This window comes from Malania oleifera, chromosome 8, assembly GCF_029873635.1.
Source record: "Malania oleifera isolate guangnan ecotype guangnan chromosome 8, ASM2987363v1, whole genome shotgun sequence".
NCBI classification, from domain to species: domain Eukaryota; kingdom Viridiplantae; phylum Streptophyta; class Magnoliopsida; order Santalales; family Ximeniaceae; genus Malania; species Malania oleifera.
In genome coordinates, this window is record NC_080424.1 from 37,867,492 (window position 1) to 37,890,022 (window position 22,531).

General features: G+C 36.9%; 1 protein-coding gene across 1 annotated transcript; it reads right to left on the reverse strand.

The window, feature by feature from the left end:
• Window positions 1-2,726: 2,726 nt before the first annotated feature.
• On the reverse strand, window positions 2,727-3,782 carry LOC131162646 (non-specific lipid transfer protein GPI-anchored 11-like). Its single transcript, XM_058119255.1, has 2 exons — window positions 3,371-3,782; window positions 2,727-2,935 (listed from the first exon to the last, which is right to left on the reverse strand). The coding sequence occupies exons 1-2, from the start codon at window positions 3,768-3,770 to the stop codon at window positions 2,727-2,729; spliced, it is 609 nt and encodes a 202-aa protein (XP_057975238.1). The 5' UTR covers window positions 3,771-3,782.
• Window positions 3,783-22,531: the final 18,749 nt, after the last annotated feature.

Genomic DNA, 22,531 nt, shown 5'->3' on the forward strand with positions numbered 1-22,531 from the left:
CTTTTTTTCCTTTCAAATTCTTTTTTTATATGAATAAAAATAAATGGAATACATAGCATATGAAATAATAGGCATGAATTAAAATAATGAAAGGAAAGGAAAAACTAACTAGCTAGTTTTCCCAATTCAACAAACCCCCCCCCCCCCCAACCAGCCCAAAATACACGTTGCCCATCATTTTCTTATACACAACTAAGGTTTTATCTGAAACCCTAGTTGTTGCCTACAACACACCATTCTTTCCTTGCTTTGAGCACCCCATGGCCACTACTACCATTTGTGCCAACAACTCAACACCCTATCATGTACTCCTATTTGTTGCCTTTAACCATGAGCAGTGGGCTTTCATTTGAAACTCCTGCTCACAGATATTGCAGAAACACTTCTCATGGATACCCTTCATCCCTAAGCCCAACCAAGTTCAAGTCTGTTGTACCCTTCATTCCCCTCTAACCCGACTTTTATTGTCGCTTACCTTGCATTGCCTGAGGAAACCTCAACCTCCTCTCCTGTTTCTCTCCATTACCCTATTCTACCCTTTACGCTATGACAAAAAACAACTAGCAATTCTAAACTACCTTCCTCAAATCCGACCACACACGAAGGTCTAGTCTGAACACTATGCAACAATGCTTCATGCAAAACAAAACATGACATTAATGTGAATTCATACATATAGGGGAGATAGATAATAGTATATATAATGAAATGTCAAAACAAACAAACGAAGTCATAAAAATCTTAAGAATTGATGCATAAACCAAATAGTATGGGAGGAGAATCATCCTACTTTGTGAATGTTAACTTAAGGAACTCTCACCAAGAAGCCTACCTTTCACTCCCCACAAGCCGCCCTTGAAAGTCCATCACTCTCTCTCTCTCTCTCTCTCTCTTTATTGCCTCTCTCTTATCTTACCACTCTTCGACGTGTGCTCTCTCTCTCTCTCTCTCTCTCTCTCTCTCTCTCTCTCTCTCTCTCTCTCTCTCTCTCTCTCTCTCGTCTTATCACTCTCCATTGTGTGCTTTTTTTTTGTGCATGTTCTTTTTTTTTTTTTATCATGTGTTCTTTCCCCCATCTTAGCCCCCCCATATAAATAGGGCTTAAAAATTAGAAAAAAAAAAAAAACCCAAGAACATCCTTAGGAGCAAGGAAAATTGTGTCCTTGTCCCTCAGGGTGCTTGGAGACACCCAAAGTAGGCTACCTTAATTGGGAAGAAGGCTCAAATTGTCCAATTGAGGCCATAAGGGGCCCCGAAAATGCAATTAAAGATACGTAAGGCGTATAGAGAGGTTTGAAACCTTTCATGTACATGTTAATTAGTGCTGATAAGGTACAATTAAAAATGAGCATCAACAAAGGTGCTCTCTGCAATTAATCGTAGAGGCTTTGCATGCACTACACGCAAATGGTCAGAGGTTTGCATTGTACTCCAACTAATGATTAAGGGGCAACCCTCGTCCTTGGTTAGTCACTTTCCCATGTATTGTTTATCCTAAGCTTCCATGTACAACCTTTTAATTGTTAATTCAACCAAAGACAAGTTCATTCTCACATTTTCTTGCATTGGACAGAGATTGCACAAACATGAGCAAATGAAGAAGAGATGTGGAAGATGGGCATTAATTCTCACTTGGAGCTAAGATAAGAATTCCTTAAATATTTGAGGAGAGTGTCCGAGAAATTATACAGGAAACCATCCTCTCCACGTGTTTGTGTGCTTATTTCCTAAGTTCTACACAAATTGAAAATGGGTCCCCCACTTTACATGTTTGATATTAATGAATACAAGACCAATTCACCACATGTCTAACATTTAAAATATAGGCACATGTACATGTGTAGGGGGTGATCCCTTATATAATTTCCAGAAATGTTCATTCTCACTTTTTGTTAGAATAAGCATTCAATAGAATGGAAATTCCTACTTAATAAAACTCAAGCAGACATTGGAATTGAAACAAAATAGAGGAATAAGCATTCTATTTCATTCCTTTCCATTCATGCATACTAAATATGTCATTTATATATTATTTAGTCAAATTGAATTCCAGATAAAATAACAATTTAATTTTGTTATGTTTTAAATTATAATTTTTGTAATAATATTTTAGTGATAAAGCTGCAAATAAATACAGTATAATGTCAAAAACTTATATAGCAACATCCTCTGCATCACACACAAGTTTCTACTAGCTAGTGCATTGAAAAATAAAAATCATATGCGAGAACCAAGAAAATTAAAATGGTAGCACCGCATCAAAATTCGAAATCAGCAACATAAAGGATGCTAATCCATTAAATTATTTTGTCAAAATTATAACTAAATAGCTCAAAGAATCGTTTGAAGATTTGAAGTAAAAGAAAGTTCTAATTTTGAGAGAGAATAGAAAAAGTAAACAATGAACAAGACTGTTCCCCATGGTGTAGTTTAAAATCAATAAACAATTATTATTTATTCTAAAGGAATGGTTACTAAAACATAAAACATGATTTAAGTGAGCAACCAGACAGCCATCAATTTCAGATAAAAACTAACACACAAAATGAAACCGATGAGAAAAGTAGTAATAAATTCGGTTAAAAGAAGTACAAAAATGAAGCCATATACCTGTTAAATTCCTAGTGTAGAGCCAAAAAAGAAAATAATCATACTGGTCATATCCGGTTTCTCGCGTACTCCATCGACGACAGCGAAAAAAGATGTAAACAAATTCATGTCACGGCCTATGCGCAAGTACAGGAGAAAGCGACAACAGCACTGACAATAAAAACAAGAATTGAGGCTGGAATGGAATGGGAAATGGAGGCCGACGGAGATGACACCGGAACTTCATTGGTCTTTCCTCCTCCAGGGATGGTTGGTGATGATGGAGCTGAAGATTTGGCCGCTGGAGGAGGAGAAGTTTTCGGTGATGACTTTGGAGGAGGGGTAACTGCAGATAGAACCTCAACAAACAGACAAACAGATAATTAATGACTATTACTAGCTCCCATAAACCATAATGCTTATTTATGCCAAATGATAAAAGAAATTACATATGTTGGTTTGTAAGCATTGCACCATCATACATTATTTCTCGCACTACCAAAAGGAATAACCATTAATAAAAATGTAGCACTGATTATAAAGAAGCAGACAGAGAAATCATACCAGGAGAATCACCAGGAGGAAAGGATGCCGCATGCTAAAAATAAGACCCAAAACCCATGATTATCGATTAATTGAAATAATAGAAAAACACTCAATAATGAAACGAAAGCTAACATATTCAACACTACAATTATTTTTTTTATTTTTTTTGGGGGGGGGGGGGGTGGGGGGGTGGGGGTTGGTGTGGGGGATGGAGGCCAATGAAGTCGCTCACTACCACAGGTTTTAACGGGAGCAGAAACCCCACAAGCTGGAGGCAGAGTGAGGGCCTTAGAAATGTTCAACTCAATACCCAATTGGGCACTGTTCTTTATGGCTTCACTAAGGCAATCTGCGTCGGTCTTCAGCACCAACTTCAGTCCAGAGCAGCACGAGCCATTGGGCTCGGTCTGCTTGCTCCCATTGCTCAGATACGGTATGCAGTCTGCCATGTCCAGTATGAGATTGGAGCAGTCGGTAGCGGGTGCCAGCGCTGGTGCACTGTTGGTTTCTTCAGAGTTTGCAGCCACAAAACATAAAGCCAAACGGGAAAAAGTGACTGCCCAAAACTTGGCCATATCTTTCTTCTCCAAATCACTGCTCAATGAGGTTTGGAATTTGGTATCGATGAATGGCATCGGGGAATACTTGGCTGTGGTTGTTCAGAATGAGCAATGTGGATACTTAAGGAAGTGTTTTTAGTTTAGATTTTCCCGAAACCTCTCCGCAGGGAGATTGAGCCAACTGCTTAGTTGGGCAACTCATCGGGGGATTAATAAGGGATTCTCAATTTTTTCTAGTCCGGTAATGGAATGATAATCTGGAAAATTAAATATCCAGCCTTAGCCTTCCCAAGTTTTTTAAAAAATTTCAAAGTCCTTTATTCCAGTGGGATATTTTTATCTTTTACTTTTTCGATAAAGATCCATGATCTCACTTCAAAATGCTTATTAAAAAATTTCAAAGCCTTAGCACTTTGTTTGGTATATGGAGTTTATAGATGCCCGTTCTAAATTTTGCTGCGTCATGATCAAGAATGGAGAAGGGACCCAATTTTTTATTTAATTTTTTCCTTACAATGAAGGCATTGGCACCCACGGTCAAGCTGTCTAGCAGTGAAATGTTACCATGTTAGAAAGATAATTTCTTTACATTAACGTCCTGACAAGAAAGAGTATGTGCTGCAGCAATTATATATGTATTAGACATTATTATATAGGGTGAAAGATAGCTTAAAAACTTGATAAAAAGATAGAAACTTTTCATAAATTTTTAAAAATGTCACATACTTCCTTAAAGTTTATCAAAAAAAAAAAATGCAAAATTCTTCTAAAAAGACTTGTCTTTTTAAAAAATATAAAAAAAATTGTGTCTTTTTAACAAACCACATAAGAGGTTCTTGCAATTCTTGAAACCTCTAGGAGGTCATTGAAACTTTTGAAACATCAATGGAGCTCATTATATTTTTGTCAAATCTCAAAAGAAGTTAGTATCTTTTGTCCTAATTTATATTTGGTAGGTATCATGCACTCTGTCAACCCACCAAATACATAATAGTGATGTGCCCGGCATGCATATACCTTATATTTTATAGAATCTTGTCCTCCATATGTCCATGTTGTAATATCGTCCACCCACCCTAGAAAATGTACAAAATATTTATAGACACTACAAAGGCCACAATCACCACACACAAACATAAAGTTTGAATCAAGTATCCTAACTCTTTTTTTGGAAAAGACCTTAAAATTAGATTTGTATAGATTTGAATAAAATTTAATAGAAAATTATATTGAGTTTTGTCTAAATACGCATAAATTCAAATCAAAAGCTCGAAATTTATACCCCAAATGTGGAATAAAGGAATTTAAATGCTTGTATCCTTTGTGAAAAAAAAAAAAGTGAACTATCATACTGAAACAAGTTCTCTGTTGTGTTTCTTCATTAACTAGTAAGTTTATAAAAAGGGCACCACATGAAATTTTGTAAATGATATTGTTTAATTGGTGTTTCTTTCTATAATTTAAAATTATATTATTTAAGGTTAAAATCAATTAAACCCACCAATAGGTTAAAAAAAAACGAAACAAAAACAAAGAAAACATTCTATCAATTTATTTTAAGAAAAAGGAAAAAGCAAAGAAAGTACCCTAATGCTGCATTTGGGAGCATGAATTTTGGACCTTGGATTTGGATTTGGGTGGATTTGGACAAATTTCAATGCAACTTTGTATTACATCTTATCTTAATCTAATACAAATTCAAATCAAAGACCTCTCCAAACATGGGTTAAAGAGTCTAAGAAAATAGAGAATAGGTTTGAGAGTTCTTTTATGCATAAATAACGTTATTGACTAACCATCTTAAAGATTATTAATCAACTAGAATCTCTATCTTGGCCCATTCAAAAAATCATTACCATTGTTATGTGTGTATGCATTGAACAATATAGGAAGGGAAAAAAACAAAACAAAAAAAAAAAACCCTTTGATCATTCAATGAAGTCGTTGATATCAAAAAGCACAAAAAGTTTGGCTCATGGAATCGAAGGGATCAATTTAACTCTTTATGGAACAAGTCACCTTAGTAACCATAGTTTTTCATTTCTTGAAAAGTGAGGAATGAAAAGATTATTTTTTTTTTCCCACCAACTTAAATGAAAGCATGCTTGAAAAAATCAAAGTTTAAATGAAAGCTAACACTACAATATGTCAACATCGGATTCTAGTTCGAGGGCATGTCGACAGATGGGATTTTCTTGTAGCATAGAGATTCCCCAAACAAGATAGTTAAGTTAGGGAAGGAATAGACTCAAGAAAATAAAAGGATTAAAAATGCGGAGTTGCCATATTTATCATTTTTTTTTTTTTGTTAATGGAAAACAAAGGAAAAAACCATAAAATGGTCCACAATACAAAGAACAAGGTTTTGGGAGTATAATTGTGTGTAAGGAAGGTAGTAAGCTAACCATTCTAAGGGACGTCAGCTAACCATGACCCTGCTAAATTGTTACCACCATATGTGTGTGTGTCCTAACTAAAAAACAAAAAGGAATATAAAGGAAGGAACGAAAGTCCCCTTTTAGGTCATCGAGTAAAAGATCACTATCCAAGAGTCCAAACAATAGATGAAAGTTATGAAATACCCTTGTTTGAAAATAAGAGAATCCATTGTTGATGGAGTAGAAAATCTCCTGATTGACATCAAGCCTTAATGAAGAGTTGAAATAAATCAATCATGAACTAATTTTTCAAAGTCCTCTAATTCGCGATTATTAAGGTCAAACATTAATAAATGGTTTGAAAATCCCCTGATTGAGTAAACTCTAAAATATTTGAAAAAAGTTTGTAATTAGCAATCAGATTTTAATGTTCTGATAAAGTCAGTCATCAATTAAAGATTTGAAAAATATCTAATTTTCAGTATCAGTTTTAATACCCTGATTATGCCAACTCTTGATTGAATATTTGGAAAATCCTTAATAATCAATCAAAGTTTTAATACTAGAATAGAGTCAAATATTGATTGAGGATTTGAAAATCCCTGATTGACAATTAGGGTTTTAATATTAAGATAAAGTCAACTTTTGATTGAGGATTTGAAAATCCCTAATTGACAAATAGAGTTTTAATATTAAGATAGAGTCAACTCTTGATTGTGGATTTTAAAATCCCTAAGTGACAATTAAGGTTTTGATGTTAAGATAGAGTTAGCTCTTGATTGTGGATTTGAAAATTCACTACAAAAAAATTGACTTTTAGTGATGGATGAAAATCTTCACTAATAATGGCCAACCATCACTATTACTTATTAATGACAACATAGTGAGACTCTAAAATTGGTAACTATATCAACCGTGCTAACTAGCCATTAGTGACGATTTCAGGAACCATCACTACTGTAGAGACCCAAAAAATTAATTTATGGAAAATGATAAAGAAAAGAAGAAAGGGGAAAAATTTTAAAAAGGGAAACAGTAAACTTCGTCGACTAATCCCTTGTTTTTGTCGACGAAGGTCCTTCATAAGTTTGTCGATGAAGTTCAGGCATCGTCGACAAAAAGATCCTGAATGATAGGAATTTCAGAATTTGGGTTCGTTGACGAAGTTCTTCTTTCGTCAATGAATGTCCTTCAGCAACTCGTCGACGAAGACTCCATCTCGTCGACAAGGGTGGCTGAGTATAAATTGAATTTTTCATTTCTTATTCATTAAGAAACCTTAAATTCTGCTTCTTCTCTCTCTAAAAATGTCGTTTTTCACATTCTCTCTTCGATTTCTTGTCATTCGTCGCCTGATTCAACGATCGGAAGCTGCTACAAGGATCTAAGGGAAATTCTCTACAAGTGTAGCGAAGTGAATTTTCAAACGGAGTTTTTCCAGGCTTTACCCCAAAGTGAGGTAAGGGTAGAAATGAGTCATTTGGCTACTATATGATTGTTTAGAAGCTGTGTATCGGCTTAGGAAGGTTTAATAGTTGTTGATCTGGGGTTTGTGTGGATTAACTAAGGTTTTTGAATCGGGGTTCTGGTGAGCACCGCAGGCATCATATTGGGGTCCCTACTGGTGTAATTCAGGAAATGAGGTAAGCGGAATAGATTAAGCCAATAGTTTATATGAATTTACCGATTTAAATGGAAAATATATGTGTTTATAAATGTATAGGATTATCAGGTGAGTTTTAAAAGAAAAGTCAACCTTTTGAATTATGATTTTGAGCCTAGGGTTGTGTAGATATTATTTGTGAAAATGAAATGTGGAAAGTAATGAATTTTCTGGATAATTGTGAACAATATTAAATGTGTATTTTCAGTAATCTGAACAATGAACATAGGTTGGCTTTTGTTATTTTAAATGATATGATTATGTGTATTATTTAAATGGTGTGGCATGAGTAAAATGAAAATATTGTGAGGAATTATGATCATATTTTTATAAGATGTTGGGAATACTGAAATGTGATAAGAATATGTACTGCATGTGTATTGTTTAGTTTGACATGAGATTCACGTGATGTGAATTGTTACAGATGAAGTATATGACATGAGATTCACATAATGTGAGCAATACACGAGATTTACATGATGTGAACTATACATGAGATTTAGGTAATGTGAACTATACACGAGATTCATGTGATGTGAATTATACATGAGATTCACGTAAAGTGAACTATACACGAGATTCACGTGATGTGAACTATACATGAGATTCACGTAATGTGAACTGTGAAAGTGAACTATATAATATGAAATACTGGGAACATGAAAAGAAGAATATTATAGAGATAACAGATATAGAGTAGAGTAAAAATGTATTGTATATTGTAGTAACATATTTATTTAGGGGCGAAGTATACACTCCGCCCGAGGGCTTGCTGAGAAAGGCGAGTGCCCTAAAAGGTATCAGATGTAGTCATACTGGGCTGCATAATGTATTAAGGAAGAGGGAAACTACTTGTATAGGTGGGTAATCTTCCTTATTCTTGGGAACTTCTACTAGTAAACTTTTGTTTGAATGTGTGTGTGCACACGAGATAAACTATCCACCTATGGCCTTACTGAATAAGGTAAGTGCCCTAATATGCTTCAGTTGTAGCTATGTGTTGCATAAGGTATCAGAGATGAGGGGTGCTACTTGTATGGGCGGGTAATCACCCCAATCCTTGGGAACTCTCATTGTTAGCTTTGGTGTATTCCCAAGAGGGGGGTGAATTGGAATTTTAAAACTTATTCCTAAGTTAAATTAGATATTAGAAGTATTTCACAACCTAGGGTCTTTCTAGGCAATCCCAAATACGCAGATAAATATAATATATGAAAATTTAAATCATAAGCATCATTCATACTATAACATACATGTGCAGGAATATAAAATGCGGAAATATAAACAGACACACCATATGTTGTCGGGGTTCAGCCAATACTGCCTACGTCCCTGCCTTAGCACACCCACACAAGGATTACACTATAAGCTCACTTAACGGGTGGAGCAGCACCATTTACAACCAAGTTAATTAGCGGGACTAACCTCAACCTACATCTTACCAAGATGGTGCACCTACCTTTCCTAACCAGGTCTAAGCCAATCCGGGACTATTTACCAAGGCTAGTCTCCCTCTTCAGGCCCACGCCTGGAATACAACCAATACGGTACAAACCAAACCGAGTAGAGTGATTGTGCTTCTACAAACATGGAGAACTTATCAAGAGCAAGTGCATAAAATTTGCAATGTAAGGATGCAGGAAATCACAATAAAAGTATAAAGGAGATATGAGAGAGGAAAAGCTTAACACAAAGATATTTACGTGGTTCGGCACCCCGCCTAAGTCCACGCCTTGAGACCAACTCAAGGATTCCCAAAATCCACTATAATCCTCCTTCGACGGAGAAGCCAATACACGGTAGCTCACAAAGAGCTTCAACAAGGTGCTCACTTAGAGACACCCAACAGTAGCTCACAAAGAACCTTTCTTTACAAGAAGTAGATGAGAAATAAATGTAAACTTAAATACTCCCTTTGAGCTGATTACAACAATAAAATCCTTACTCAATGTCCTCTTGTCAATAGAGTAGAAGCAAGACTAAGAGCAGCAAGAAGAGGGCAAGTGAGTGTATGAGCAAACCCTAGAAATAACAACACCAATGAATGATCTTCTTACAATATCAACTTTCTTGGGTGAGGAATAAATGCTATTTACTCCTATTTAAACACCAAATGGGTGAGGGCAAAGCTGGAGAGCCATTGGGCATTTATGAATATGAGACAAGGGTCAAACTAGCTGTTCTGCAGCATTTAATGTTCACTGCTGCTCGATGTTCGTCGACGAAGCCTGAACTTCGTCGACGAGCTCTTCAGCCAATTCGTTGACGAAGCCTTGTGTTCATCAATGAGTTACTGGTTCTGAATTCATGTACCTCTCGGTATATTTTTGTCGACGAGAGCCCTGTGTTTGTTGACGAGTTCTTCATTACATTCGTCGACGACGCCTTGTGTTCGTCGACGAGTTGTGGCTCTGAATTCAGATGGCTCTTGATATATTTTCGTCAACGAGAACCCTGTGTTCGTCGATGAAGTTTGTGTTACACTCGTCGACGAAGCCCTATGTTCGTCAACGAGTTCCTTCTTCTTACGATTTGTTCTTTAAAGTACAAAGAAGGTCCTTGTCCATTTGGGGGTTTCTTTTCACACTTTTAAATAACTTTACTTGTATTTTGTGTGTGTGTGTGATACGCCCATTTCTTGCTCTTAGTTTTGAGTTTTACTCTATATACAAGATATTTACAAGATGGTGTCTCTCTCATTCTCACATTCATCCTTCAGATGACTTTGTATATTGTGTATTGTCCATGAATGCGTTGAGAGGCTTGTGCTTTTGGTCATGGTATGAGTTGCTTTGACTGTTTGTTGGTTCATATGTCGTTCTGTATAGCTGAAACATGACTTAGAGAGAAACATTAGTAGCCTTAAGAATTACTAATGGGTTGTTGTCATCAAAACACGGTAGGAATGAAAGTCCCTTAACAACTTGGTCTAATACTCAGTATTATGGATAATCTCAAATATGCATAAGAGTGTATAAACAAGGTTTTCTTTGAAACACAATATAAAATATCTCAATGCAAGCTTAGGGTTTCAAAGATGCCAATCAGAATATTCAAACAACCTAAACAATATTTTCTTCGATGTAAAAGGCACAAAAGTTATTTGAAAAATAAGCTTTGGAAAATGGGTTTTTGCACACACAAAAATGTAGCACAAAGAATCTTGCAACGATAATGCAAAGATCCTAAGGCTAATGAGTTTTCCCACACAAAATTTATCAAATGAAATTAGTGGGAAACACCCTTGCTTAACTCTCAAAAATCAAGCACAAACAATAAGCACAAGAGAGAGTATTTAGCAATCTTAGGATTTACTATAATCACACTTGGATCACTCACAATAGATGGATGATCAAGGAGATGAGTATATGTGAGTATTTGGAGGTAGTATGGGCAAAATAAGGTTATGGATTTTAATAGAACTTTTGCCCTAATCTTTTTGCTAATCTCCCACTAATTTTGACGAATGATTGGGTATATATAAATGGGGGAAAAATAACCGTTGGGGGACATGCTGTGAATTTTCCAAAATGTTTTAATTGTGTTTAGAAAAATTAACCTCAATTACCTTTAATTTTCTCGGGAAAAAAAATTGCAAACCAGGAGGTTTCGGATGACTGAACTTTAGTTCGGTTTCCCGAATAGACTTAGCTCAAAAAGGCTATTTTAAAAGGTTCAGGTGCCCGAGTTCAAGCTCGATTGGCTAAACAAAAGTCAGAAACTTTCTGTCTGTGATTCGGGTGCCCAAAGCTAAGTTTGGTTAACCGAACTCAAGTGTTCGGTCGCCTGGGGCCTATTTTGAACTAAAACCTTCGATGGTCCGAGTTGGTGAAAAGTTCCCTTTTAAGGGTTTGGTTGCCAGAGACAATACACTCATTTCTGGTTCGGTCACTCGAAACTAGGTCATGCTGACTTCCTAGCGGTTCGGCACAAGGTGTTTTAAGCACCAATGGTTCGGTCGCCCGACCTCTCACAATTTTGCCTATATGGTCCAATTCATTTTCAATTTGATCCCCTGATTTAACAAGTTATTATAGGGACTGTTTGTGCATATGTGTAGGGACCTAAGGTCTTTTCTAAGGTCGTTTTGAGATAGTCCCAAAAATTCGGCGTCGGTCGACCGAAGGGTGATCCCTAAGGTCTTTCTATGGTATGCGTATGAGCATTTGCTGAGCTTACTTCCTACATGCATGACATGCAAAGATTATTACAGATCCATTTAAACTGAAATTATTACAAACCCAATGATAAAAAATACAACAATAAATATGTTGGGTCTTCACTTCTCTTCAGGTTGCCGCATGCCATTATATGAACATGCCAATAAGAACTTGCACACAAACTTGGCAACCATTAAATACCTGAGTATTTGTCATAATCAAAACAGGGTATGACCCATAGGGTCAACACTCATATTATTAAAATATGTTGCATGTTTGTGGGTAGGGATAAAGAATGTTTTCATAACTGTGATATGTATATAAATGATTATATATTTATTTGTACACAAACCTTATGATTGCCACACACTGATATTAATCTATTCCGACTTACTGAGATGTGTCTCACCAGATATGAAATCTTATTTTACAAGATCTTCGTGTGATCGAGCTTAGTGAGCTCGGGGCTGGTGTATCATTTTTGAAAGAGAATAAGGGTATAAACTTTGGTTATAATATTTTTGGGGTTGTAATATATTTATGTTTTCAAAGTTGTAAATATTTGTGAATACTGGTTGTTTGGAGAATATCTTTTGAGATTGTATATAGATGTAGAAACTCTAGTATATTTTTGAGGAATTATTATTATTTCTGCTACGTGATTGAGATTACGATATCAGATACAAGTAAATGGAACACGTGGCACTCAAGCCCCACTTGGCGGGTTCGGGCGTCACAAGATGGTATCAGAGATATATTTCAAATAACACTCTGAACCCTAGTTTTGGGTTCGGGGCATTACAATTTTGGTATCAGAGCATTAGATTTTGGGTTCTGCAAACTTAAGGATGATTAATACCAGAGTATAGGAACAAGTGACAATGAGGATAGGGAATGGGTAGGTTAGGTGTTGAGAGTTGTAGGATTTCTAGGCTCACATTATTCGCAATAAAATCAACTCAACCCCAAAATTATAATTTCATTAATATTCCTAGGCTCACAAAATTCCCAATAACTATTTAACATTTCCTAAACCTATAAACTCCAAATAAATAATTAGATTCCCAAAAATAACCAATTTACTCAATTCTCTAAATCACATTCTCGCTTTGGAGCAGCACCTAAGACCCCTAAATTGAAAATTCGCTTCGACCAAAATGACGATGATCGAGACTAGGATCCCATGGTGGTGCTTGATCGTCGATTTAGCCAAAAATTCAAGGAGAAATTGAGGGAAGAGAGCGAGTATACCTTTCCCCAAGAGTGGTGCCTACGTCGCTCCCACAAAAAATCCGCTCTAGTAGGAATGTCGGTGGCGGAGAATATAGTTCAACAGTATTTTCTAATTTTCGATCGGCCAAAAATTAGCCGAAAAATTGAAGAGAGTGGGAGAGAGAGACGGAGGAGACGAGAGAGTGAGCGCACCTCTCTAGATTGAATATCCTGAGGCTTAACATATATATATATATATATAAAATAATTATTTGATTAAAAATAATAATAATTTAATAAATAAATCATTTTATTTATTTATTTATTTATATATTTATATATTTTTTACATTCCCAAACATATCATTTTCTAGGGTGTTACACCTTACCAATTGCCTCTATATTGGAATTGGTGTGATCCCAAGAAGGGGGTGAATTGGGTTTTAAAATTTTTTTGACTAATTTAAATATTTGCTGATTCACCACAGTTCATATCCCATTCAATATTAAAAGCGTGTATGTAAAACGATTAGACTATCGGTGCAGACATCCACGTGTGAGTATATCTCATTTAAATTAAATGTGTGCATACAAATAATTATAACAGTAAATAAGTAAGCATACACATATGGAAACAAAAGTGCAGTAATTATATGAGATAAGGAGAGAGAGACATACAATATTTGTTATCGACGTTCAGCCAAACCAGCCTACGTCGTTGCCTTGGGCATACCCCCTAAGGTTTTGAGTGCTACCAACAATGTTCTTGGGTTGGAGATTCGTAAGGTTAGAGTTACAGGAAGATTGGGATTATCTCAGAGTGACTTTGTAGTTGCGGGGAGATTGGTGTTATCTTAAGGTGGCTATGTGGACAAAACTACATGGAGATTATGGTTATCTCGGAGTGGTTTTGGAGATCAGGTGTTGGTGAGATTTAGCATGGTTAGTGTTAAACTAGTCATCGGTACACCATTGTTGAACTAAGTAAACAGTCTACCACTTAATACTCAAGAACGAACGGTGATGTTTGGGTTATTCAAAGGTTTCCTACGCTATTACAGTTGGGTACATTGACGGGCAATAGAGGGTTCCGTCAGTTGTGAGGTTTGCAAATGGAACTACATAGGGGGCTTGGAAGACAGGAGGCGTGCAATAGGGTATGTTGTGGGAAGGCCTAAGTGTTGGAAGTTCAGGATATAGTCTCAAGATGTGGTGGTTACAACTGGATCAGAGTACTTGGTAGAGGTTGAGTCTACTAAGGGTGGTTGTGTGGCTCAGAGGATAGTTTAAGGAGCTAGGTGTTCAGTTAGGTTAAGTTCCTATTACCACGGTCAAGTTCAAGTGTGGCTTGGACGTGATTTACGTTTCCAAGTATTAGAGAGGAGGGGGGTCCCAATGTAATGCCCCAACCCTTAATACGGCCCCAGAGTGCTACTATACATACATAACCTGTACAAATCCTGATAACATACATAACTACCCGCCCTAAACAGGAACATACGAGTATTTCATAATAATCTATACTCTCATATAGTACGGAAAATATAAACATTTATACGGATTCTAATAGACATACTAAAGTTTCTAAATGTTCCTTACATATATTCAACTCTACTTAAAACATAAACTGTATTACATTCCCAAAAGCCTACCAGGCTAACAACCCAGTACTCATACAGAAACTTACACTAACTAACAAGGCCCAATGCTCCACAACCTCTCTAGACAACTAGGACCGATTTCGTGTAGCTCCTAAAAATAAGGTTGTAAAATTAGGATGAGACACTTCTCAGTAAGGAAGAAGATATTATATCAATGTGTGACTGTACAGTTATATCCTTATTCGAAAACAGTTACATATATTGCACATTCTCAATACTGTAATATATATATATATATATATATATATATATATATATAGAGTACATATATAAATCCTTAATAATATATAACCAACATCATTACAAGTTAGAGTTCCCGAGGTTAGGGTAGGGTACATGCCTATACATAGTACGATCCCTCCGCCCGGTACTCAGACCCGTGACTCTACTCAGTAAAGCCTTTAAATCATGTATATGCATATTTAGAACACTGTCCAGCTCAAAACTATCATAACTATGCCAGTAACTCCTCGTCGCAAAGGTTGTGCGATAAGAACACACTGATCGAGCCATGTACGTACAGGCATCGTCAGACATCATAACATACTACAGTCCAACTTGGCCATCACCACCCTAATCCTTTTTGACTAGTGGCCTTTCTTACCAAGCCTACTACTAGGTACCACACTAAACAATAACTATGTGTGGTTGCACTTTACCTCTGTTTTGGCAACGGTACCGAACCTACATAATATAGGCTTTTTAAGGCTTCATATACTATTGAGACAAGCTGCGATCCCAATATCATATATATAATTTACATTAAAACATAATAACCTGTGCAATTCTAGTATTTTCACAATCTCATTCATACATACTTTCATTCATACTGTGGTAAAAACCGCCTCGTAACCTCTCGGTTTTACCCTTTTACATACTTGGCACAGTATCTAATCGGCACCTGTTTTCTGTAATTTTTGATAATCACTTAGAACCTTAGTCCCCATAGTTCATATACATGCATCTTAAATCAGTATAGAATCAATTCATATCATACGTCACACTTATTTGATTAACTATACATTTCATATAAGCTAGTTCGTAAAATTATCATTTCTGTTGCTATTAAGAGTTTCAAGCAATCTCTTATTTTAGTTTTAGTGCAAATAAAGTAGTTTAAGAAATTTGGAAATCATATGCCAAAAACCCCATTTTTTCCAAAATCGTAAAATTGTGAAAACCGTAAGAATCGGTATTTATACTAGATAAAACTTTGCAAATAAGCAGTTAATAAGTACATATAAACATAAGCTACATATGGTTTCTTTTTTTAAAAATACTGATGTAAACAAATCCCCTTACCTTTTAACGTAAAAATTGAAACACGAGCTTATTAATCCAAAACTACGACACGGTATCCTCAAAACCTAAAAATCGAAGAATAATATTTCAATATTATTCAATCTACTATAGATCTACCGAAATGAAAACGAATTCAGATCCTTACCTCGATTTTAGAAAAAATCTCGAAAATCTTCAAAACGATGATCTGATCCTCTATAATTGTAGAGTTTCTCCTTCTGATCCACACAGGAACCTCCGATCATCGAAACGGACGACGAACGGTCAAGAATCGTAGAGAGAGAGAGAGAGAGAGAGAGAGAGAGAGAGAGAGAGAGAGGGAGGGAGAGAGAACTCGCTGGTTCTGGAGAGAGAGAGAGAGAGAGCTTTTGGGTTTTCTTACCCCTTCAGCAACCAAAAAATGATATTTACAGAGCCTTTGATCGAGTCAACTTCGTCGACAAAGCAGCGCCTTCATCAATGAACTAGTCAGGTTGTTCGTGGACGAAGCTCTTTTCCCTCGTTGACGAATCCCATCCGGATATTTTCTTTGGTTCGCTCGGTATCTTTTCATCAACGACGCTCTGAATTTCTGTGACGAAGAGCTGAAGAGACTTCGTCAACGAACATACTGCCTTCGTCAACGAAACCTGCTGTAATTCCCTTTTTACCCTTTTCTTATTTATTTTCCTTATTTACGGGTTATGGTCCCTACACCCAATCTACAAGCTCGGTGGAGCAACAGTTATGCTTTTAGATTTTTAAGGTGGTGAATATTTGCAAAGGTGGATATTGTTGGGGATGTGGTTCATATATATAGTGGATCACATGTACTAGAGAAAGCTACGTAACGTGAGGGACAATTGCATGAGAAAAGGTTTCAGGTAGTATGCAGGAGGACCTTTGCTCAATACAAAATCGTCGACGGTTTTCGTTGGCGCAGATTACGTAATTTGAATTCGAGGGTTTGTAGATTGGGATTATCTAGAGGATTTTCCTTTGAGGGATTGCTACAAATGTAGTTTAGATATACTAGAACAATTCTGTACGCATTAGATTGTTATATAAATATCATTATGTAACCTTAGATAAGATTAAGCTTTAAGTAAGCTTTAAAGATTGTACCTTTGACATTGATCATAGTGAAACTAAGGTTGCTGCTCCTGTGGACGTAGGCTATTTCCAAACCATGTAAATCTTGTGCTTGGATGACGCGGGAACTCTAGCCATCGACGAGCCCTTCAGACCCCCCGATGCGGCACCAAACCCACGGATCAGCATCCTCTTCCCCCAAGTCTCGCTGATCAGGGTAAAGTTCGGATGCAGACACGACTTTTGTGCATCAGTTAGACGTTTGACCAATCCTAAACCCAGGACACACATTGTGTATCTATAGAGAATTGAACCCTTGATGCTCCTTCTTACGTGCTGATGCCTTTCCACCGCACCATGCTCATGGGGGCTTGTTTAATTGCTTCGTGAGTATATTTCATCATTGAGTGATTGCATTAGTTGTTGTTGATTGTTTAATATTTGATTGTGTTCTTCTACTGCACGTGTTCAAGTTGAACGAACATCAACATAATACGATTTGCCAAATATAATTGGCTTATAAGGTACATTTCATGTGACAGGTGCACAGGAGATATTAGTGTCTCCTTCTTGTATAACTATACTTTACACGAACCACGACTATTGGTTCCTTAGACTTAGGTTAGTTTAAAGACTCATCAATCGGTATTAATTTGGTAAACTGAACCATAAATAAGTAAATAAAAGGTTAATAGTGACGTCCTATGACAACATCTTCTACATTCTCTGCATCACTAGGAGTTAGGGAGTACACCCTAGCCTAGGCTGAAGCCCCAGTTAACCACCCCACTGTGCTTGAGAACCTTCTCCATACGACTGTTGTGGAGCTCCGCTGTTCATTAGCATGCGACAATCTTTCTTCTGATGTCCCACCCTACCACAATGAAAACAAGCTCCATAACCCAACACACACTTCCCTGAGTGAGGTCTCCCACACTTGGAACAAGCCGGAATAACCACGACACTTTGAGAAGCACCACCACTGTTCTTCTTCCAGTGGCCTTGCTTTGCTCCCCATAAGAACTAAAAGGCGCATGTATCTTCTTTAGAACCTAAACCTCAAGGCCCTCTTATAAACTCTCCTACACTACTGTGGCTTTTTCCACCAGAGTGACGAAGTCCTACATCTGCGAGATCGCAGTCTGCTTCCTGATCTCTTTCTTTAGGTCCCTCTGAAACTTCCAAGTCTTCTTTGCCTCGCCCAGAATCATGAATAGAGCAAATCAAGATAGCTCTTGAAATATGGTAGCATACTACTGAACTGATAGCTGCCCCTGCTCCAGACTCATGAATTCCTCCATCTTGGCATTTTTTATCATGGCTAGAAAATACTGTTCAAAGAATAAATCTTTGAACCAAGCCCACGTCAAAACCATAGGAGTAGGTCGATGCTTTTCAAGCATCTTAACTGACTTCCACCACCTCTCTGCTTCGCTCATCAGCTTGAGCATTGCAAAGTTGCCTTCTACTTCTCAGTGTAGTTCAGGACGCCTAGAATCTTCTCAATCTCCTCGATCCAATTCTCAGCCTGAACCGGATCTGCACTCCCCATGAAGATAGGAGGTTTCAGTCGTGTGAACTGGTTAATAGAGCATCGCAACTTAGAAAGGGGACGATCCCGACCCTTATTCATCCGGACAACCTCAGCAATAAGCTATTGAGCGACGTCCCATAGCACACTAGTAGAGTCACTGCCAACCTCATGGCCAGCACCCTGACTATTACTGTCTCCAATGTTGGCAGTAATATCCTTGGATTCCATCCTGAAAGCAATTGAGAAACATCGATTAGAAGCTTAAGGACCTACTTGTCAGCTACTATCACGAGACTACAAAACTTAATTCTCATAAGAACCTTCCTAGTACTGACGCACTTTAATAACTAAACATTTTCATTTCTACTCGAGTTCCTAACCTTCCACTTAGAAACAAAAATCGTCAATAGATTGTCGTGATTTTATAAACCCTTCGAATGATCCAGAAAAATACAGAAGTCTGTCAAATGGATTTTCGTTCCCAGGTATACTAAGCTAAACTCGAAAATCATATTCACATCCTAAACTCTGGTAAAGTCTAATCTACAGAACCTAGCAACTTAAGCTCTGAGCATATCCATAACCAGGCAGGGCAATTCATATCATACTTCCAGCTGGTTATGGCTCTGATACCAAATTGTAATGCCCCGACTCTTAATACGGCCCCAGAGTGCTACTATACATACATAACCTGCACAAATCTTGATAACACACATAACTACTCGCCCTAAACAGGGGCATACGGGTATTTCATAATGATTTTTACTCTCATATAGTGCGAAAAACATAAACATTCATAGGGATTCTAATGGATATACTAGAGTATCAAAATGTTCCTTACATATATTCAACTGTAGTTAAAAAACCATAAATTGTATTACATTCCCAAAAACCTACCAGGCTAATAACCCAATACTCATACAGAAACTTACACTAACTAACAGGACCCTATGCTCCACAGCCTCTCTAGATGACTAGGACTGATTTCCTGTAGCTCCTAAAAACAAGGTTGTAAGATTGGGTGAGACACTTCTCAGTAAGAAGGAAGATATTGCATCAGTGTGTGACTGTACAGTTATAGCCTTATTTGAAAACCGTTACATAAATTGCACATTCTCAATACTGTAGTATATATATATAAATCCCTAATAATATATAACCTAGCATCATTACAAGTGAGAGTTCCCTAGGTTAGGGTAGGGTATAGGCCTATACACTGTACAATCCCTCCGCCCGGTACTTAGACGTATGACTTTGCTCAGTAAAGCCTTTAGATCATGTATATGCATATTTAGAACTTCGTCTAGCTCAAAACTATCATAACTATGCCAGTAACTCCCCGTGGCAAGGGTTGTGTGATAAGAACACACTAATCGAGCCCTGTATGTACATGTATGTCAGACATCATAACATACTGCAGTCCAACTTCGCCATCATCACCCAATTTCTTTTGACTAGTGGCCTTTCTTACCAAGCCTATTACTAGGTACCCACACTGAACAATAATTACGTGTGGTTGCACTGTACCTCTGTTTTGGTAATAGTACCGAACCTACATAATATAAGCTTTTTAAGGCTTCATAGACTATTGAGATAAGCTGTGGTCCCAATATCATATATACAATTTACATTAAAACATAATAACCTGTGCAATTCTAGTATTTTCACAATCTCATTTATGCATACTTTCATTCATACTGTGGTAAAAACCAACTCGTAACCTCTCGATTTTACCCTTTTCATACTTGGCACGGTATCTAACCGGCACCTGTTTTCTGCAATTTCTAATAATCACTTGGAACCTTAGTCCCCATAATTCATATACATGCATCTTAAATCATTATAGAATCAATTCATATCATACGTCACACTTATTTGATTAACTATACATTTCATATAAACTGGTTCGTAAAATTATCATTTTTGCTGCTATTAAGAGTTTCAAGCAATCTCCTACTTTAGTTTTAGTGCAAATAAAGTAGTTTAAAAAATTTGGAGATTATATGCCAAAACCCCCATCTTTTCCAAAATCGTAAAATTGTGAAAACCGTAAGAATCGACATTTATACCCGGTAAAACTTTGCACATAAGCAATTAATAAGTACATATAAACATGAGCTACATATTGTGTGGTTTCTTTTTCTAAAAATACTAATGTAAACAAATCCCCTTACCTTTTAACGTAAAAATTGAAATACGAGTTTATTGATCCAAAACTATGACACAAGATCCTCAAAACCTAAAAACCGAAGAACAATACTTTAATATTATTCAATCTACTACAAATCTACTGAAACGAAAATGAATTCAGATCTTTACCTTAATTTTAGGGAAAATCCCGAAAATATTCAAAACGACGATCTGATTCCCTATAATTGTAGAGTTTCTCCTTCTGATCCACGCAGGTAGGGGTGAGCAAACGGTCGCTTTGGTAAAATTTGGTTAATTAACTGAATTAACCAAAAATTTTGGTTAATCATTTCCATTAACCGAATCGACCGAATAAGGGATATTAACTGAATCTCGCCCGACCGAATTACCTGTTCGGGTAATTCGGTTAACCGAATTTAACCGAAATTATTTAAAACTAATTATTAAAAACAGAATTTTGGTGAAGCTTAATTATTTAACATATATTAATTTATATTTTAAATTTAATTAATTATTAAATCAGTTAACTGAATTTATATTTCCTATTCACCGAATCGAAAATCGATTCACCGAATTTTGGTGAAGCTTAACCAAACCGACCGAATAGATTTTTTTTACTCGAACCGAACCGACCAATTTCGGTTAGTTAAATCGGTTAATTCGAGTTTTCTCGAATTATGCTCACCCCTACACGCAGGAACCTCCAATCGTCAAAACGGATGACGAATGACGAAGAATCGTAAAGAGAGAGAGAGAGAGAGAGAGAGAGAGAGAGAGAGAGAGAGCTTCTGGGTTGTCTTACCCCTTAAGCAACCAAAAATGATATTTATAGAGCCTTTGACCGAGTCAACTTCATCGACAAACCAGCCAGGCTATTCGTGGACGAAGCTCTTTTCCTTTGTCGACGAACCCCATCCGGATATTTTCTTTGGTTCATTCGGCATCTCTTCGTCAATGACACTCTGAATTTCGGCGATGAAGAGCTGAAGGGACTTCGTCGACGAACATACTGCCTTCGTTGACGAACCCTGCTGTAATTCCCTTTTTACCCTTTTTTTATTTATTTTCCTTATTTATGGGTTCGGGTCCTTATACCCAATCTATAGGCCCAGTGGAGTAGCGGTTATGCTTTTAGATTTTTAAGGTGGTGAATATTTGAAAAGGTGGATATTGTTGGGGATGTGGTTCATATATATAGCGGATCACATGTACCGGAGAAAGCTACGTGACGTGAGGGAAAATTGTATGAGAAGAGGTTTCAGGTAGTACGCAGGAGGACCTTTGTTCAACACAAAACCGTCGACGGTTTCCGTTGGCGCAAATTATGTAATTTGAATTCAAGGGTTTGTAGATTGGGATTATCTGGAGGATTTTCCTCCGGGGGATTGCTACAAATGTAGTTTAGGTATACTAGAACAATTCTATATGCATTAGATTGTTATATAAATATCATTATGTAACCTTAGATGAGATTAAGCTTCAATAAGCTTTAAAGATTGTACCTTTGACATTGATCATAGTGAAACCAAGGTTGCTGCTACCGTGGACGTAGGCTATTGCCGAACCATGTAAATCTTGTCACGCCCCAAACCCAAAAACGAAACCCTGAGGTGAATTTAGGAACCGAACCTGTCTCTGTATCAATTAAAACATACATGATACAACATACAATGAGGGTCTGACCCCGTGGGGTACACGGTTGCCC

Bases quoted from the DNA above. Each gene is read 5' to 3' on its own strand.
- LOC131162646 (XM_058119255.1), bottom strand. From the start codon at position 3,770: ATGCCATTCATCGATACCAAATTCCAAACCTCATTGAGCAGTGATTTG. The intron at 2,936-3,370 runs GTAGTGAGCGAC...TTCTATCTGCAG, and splicing joins TGCTCCCGTTAAAACCTGTG to TTACCCCTCCTCCAAAGTCA.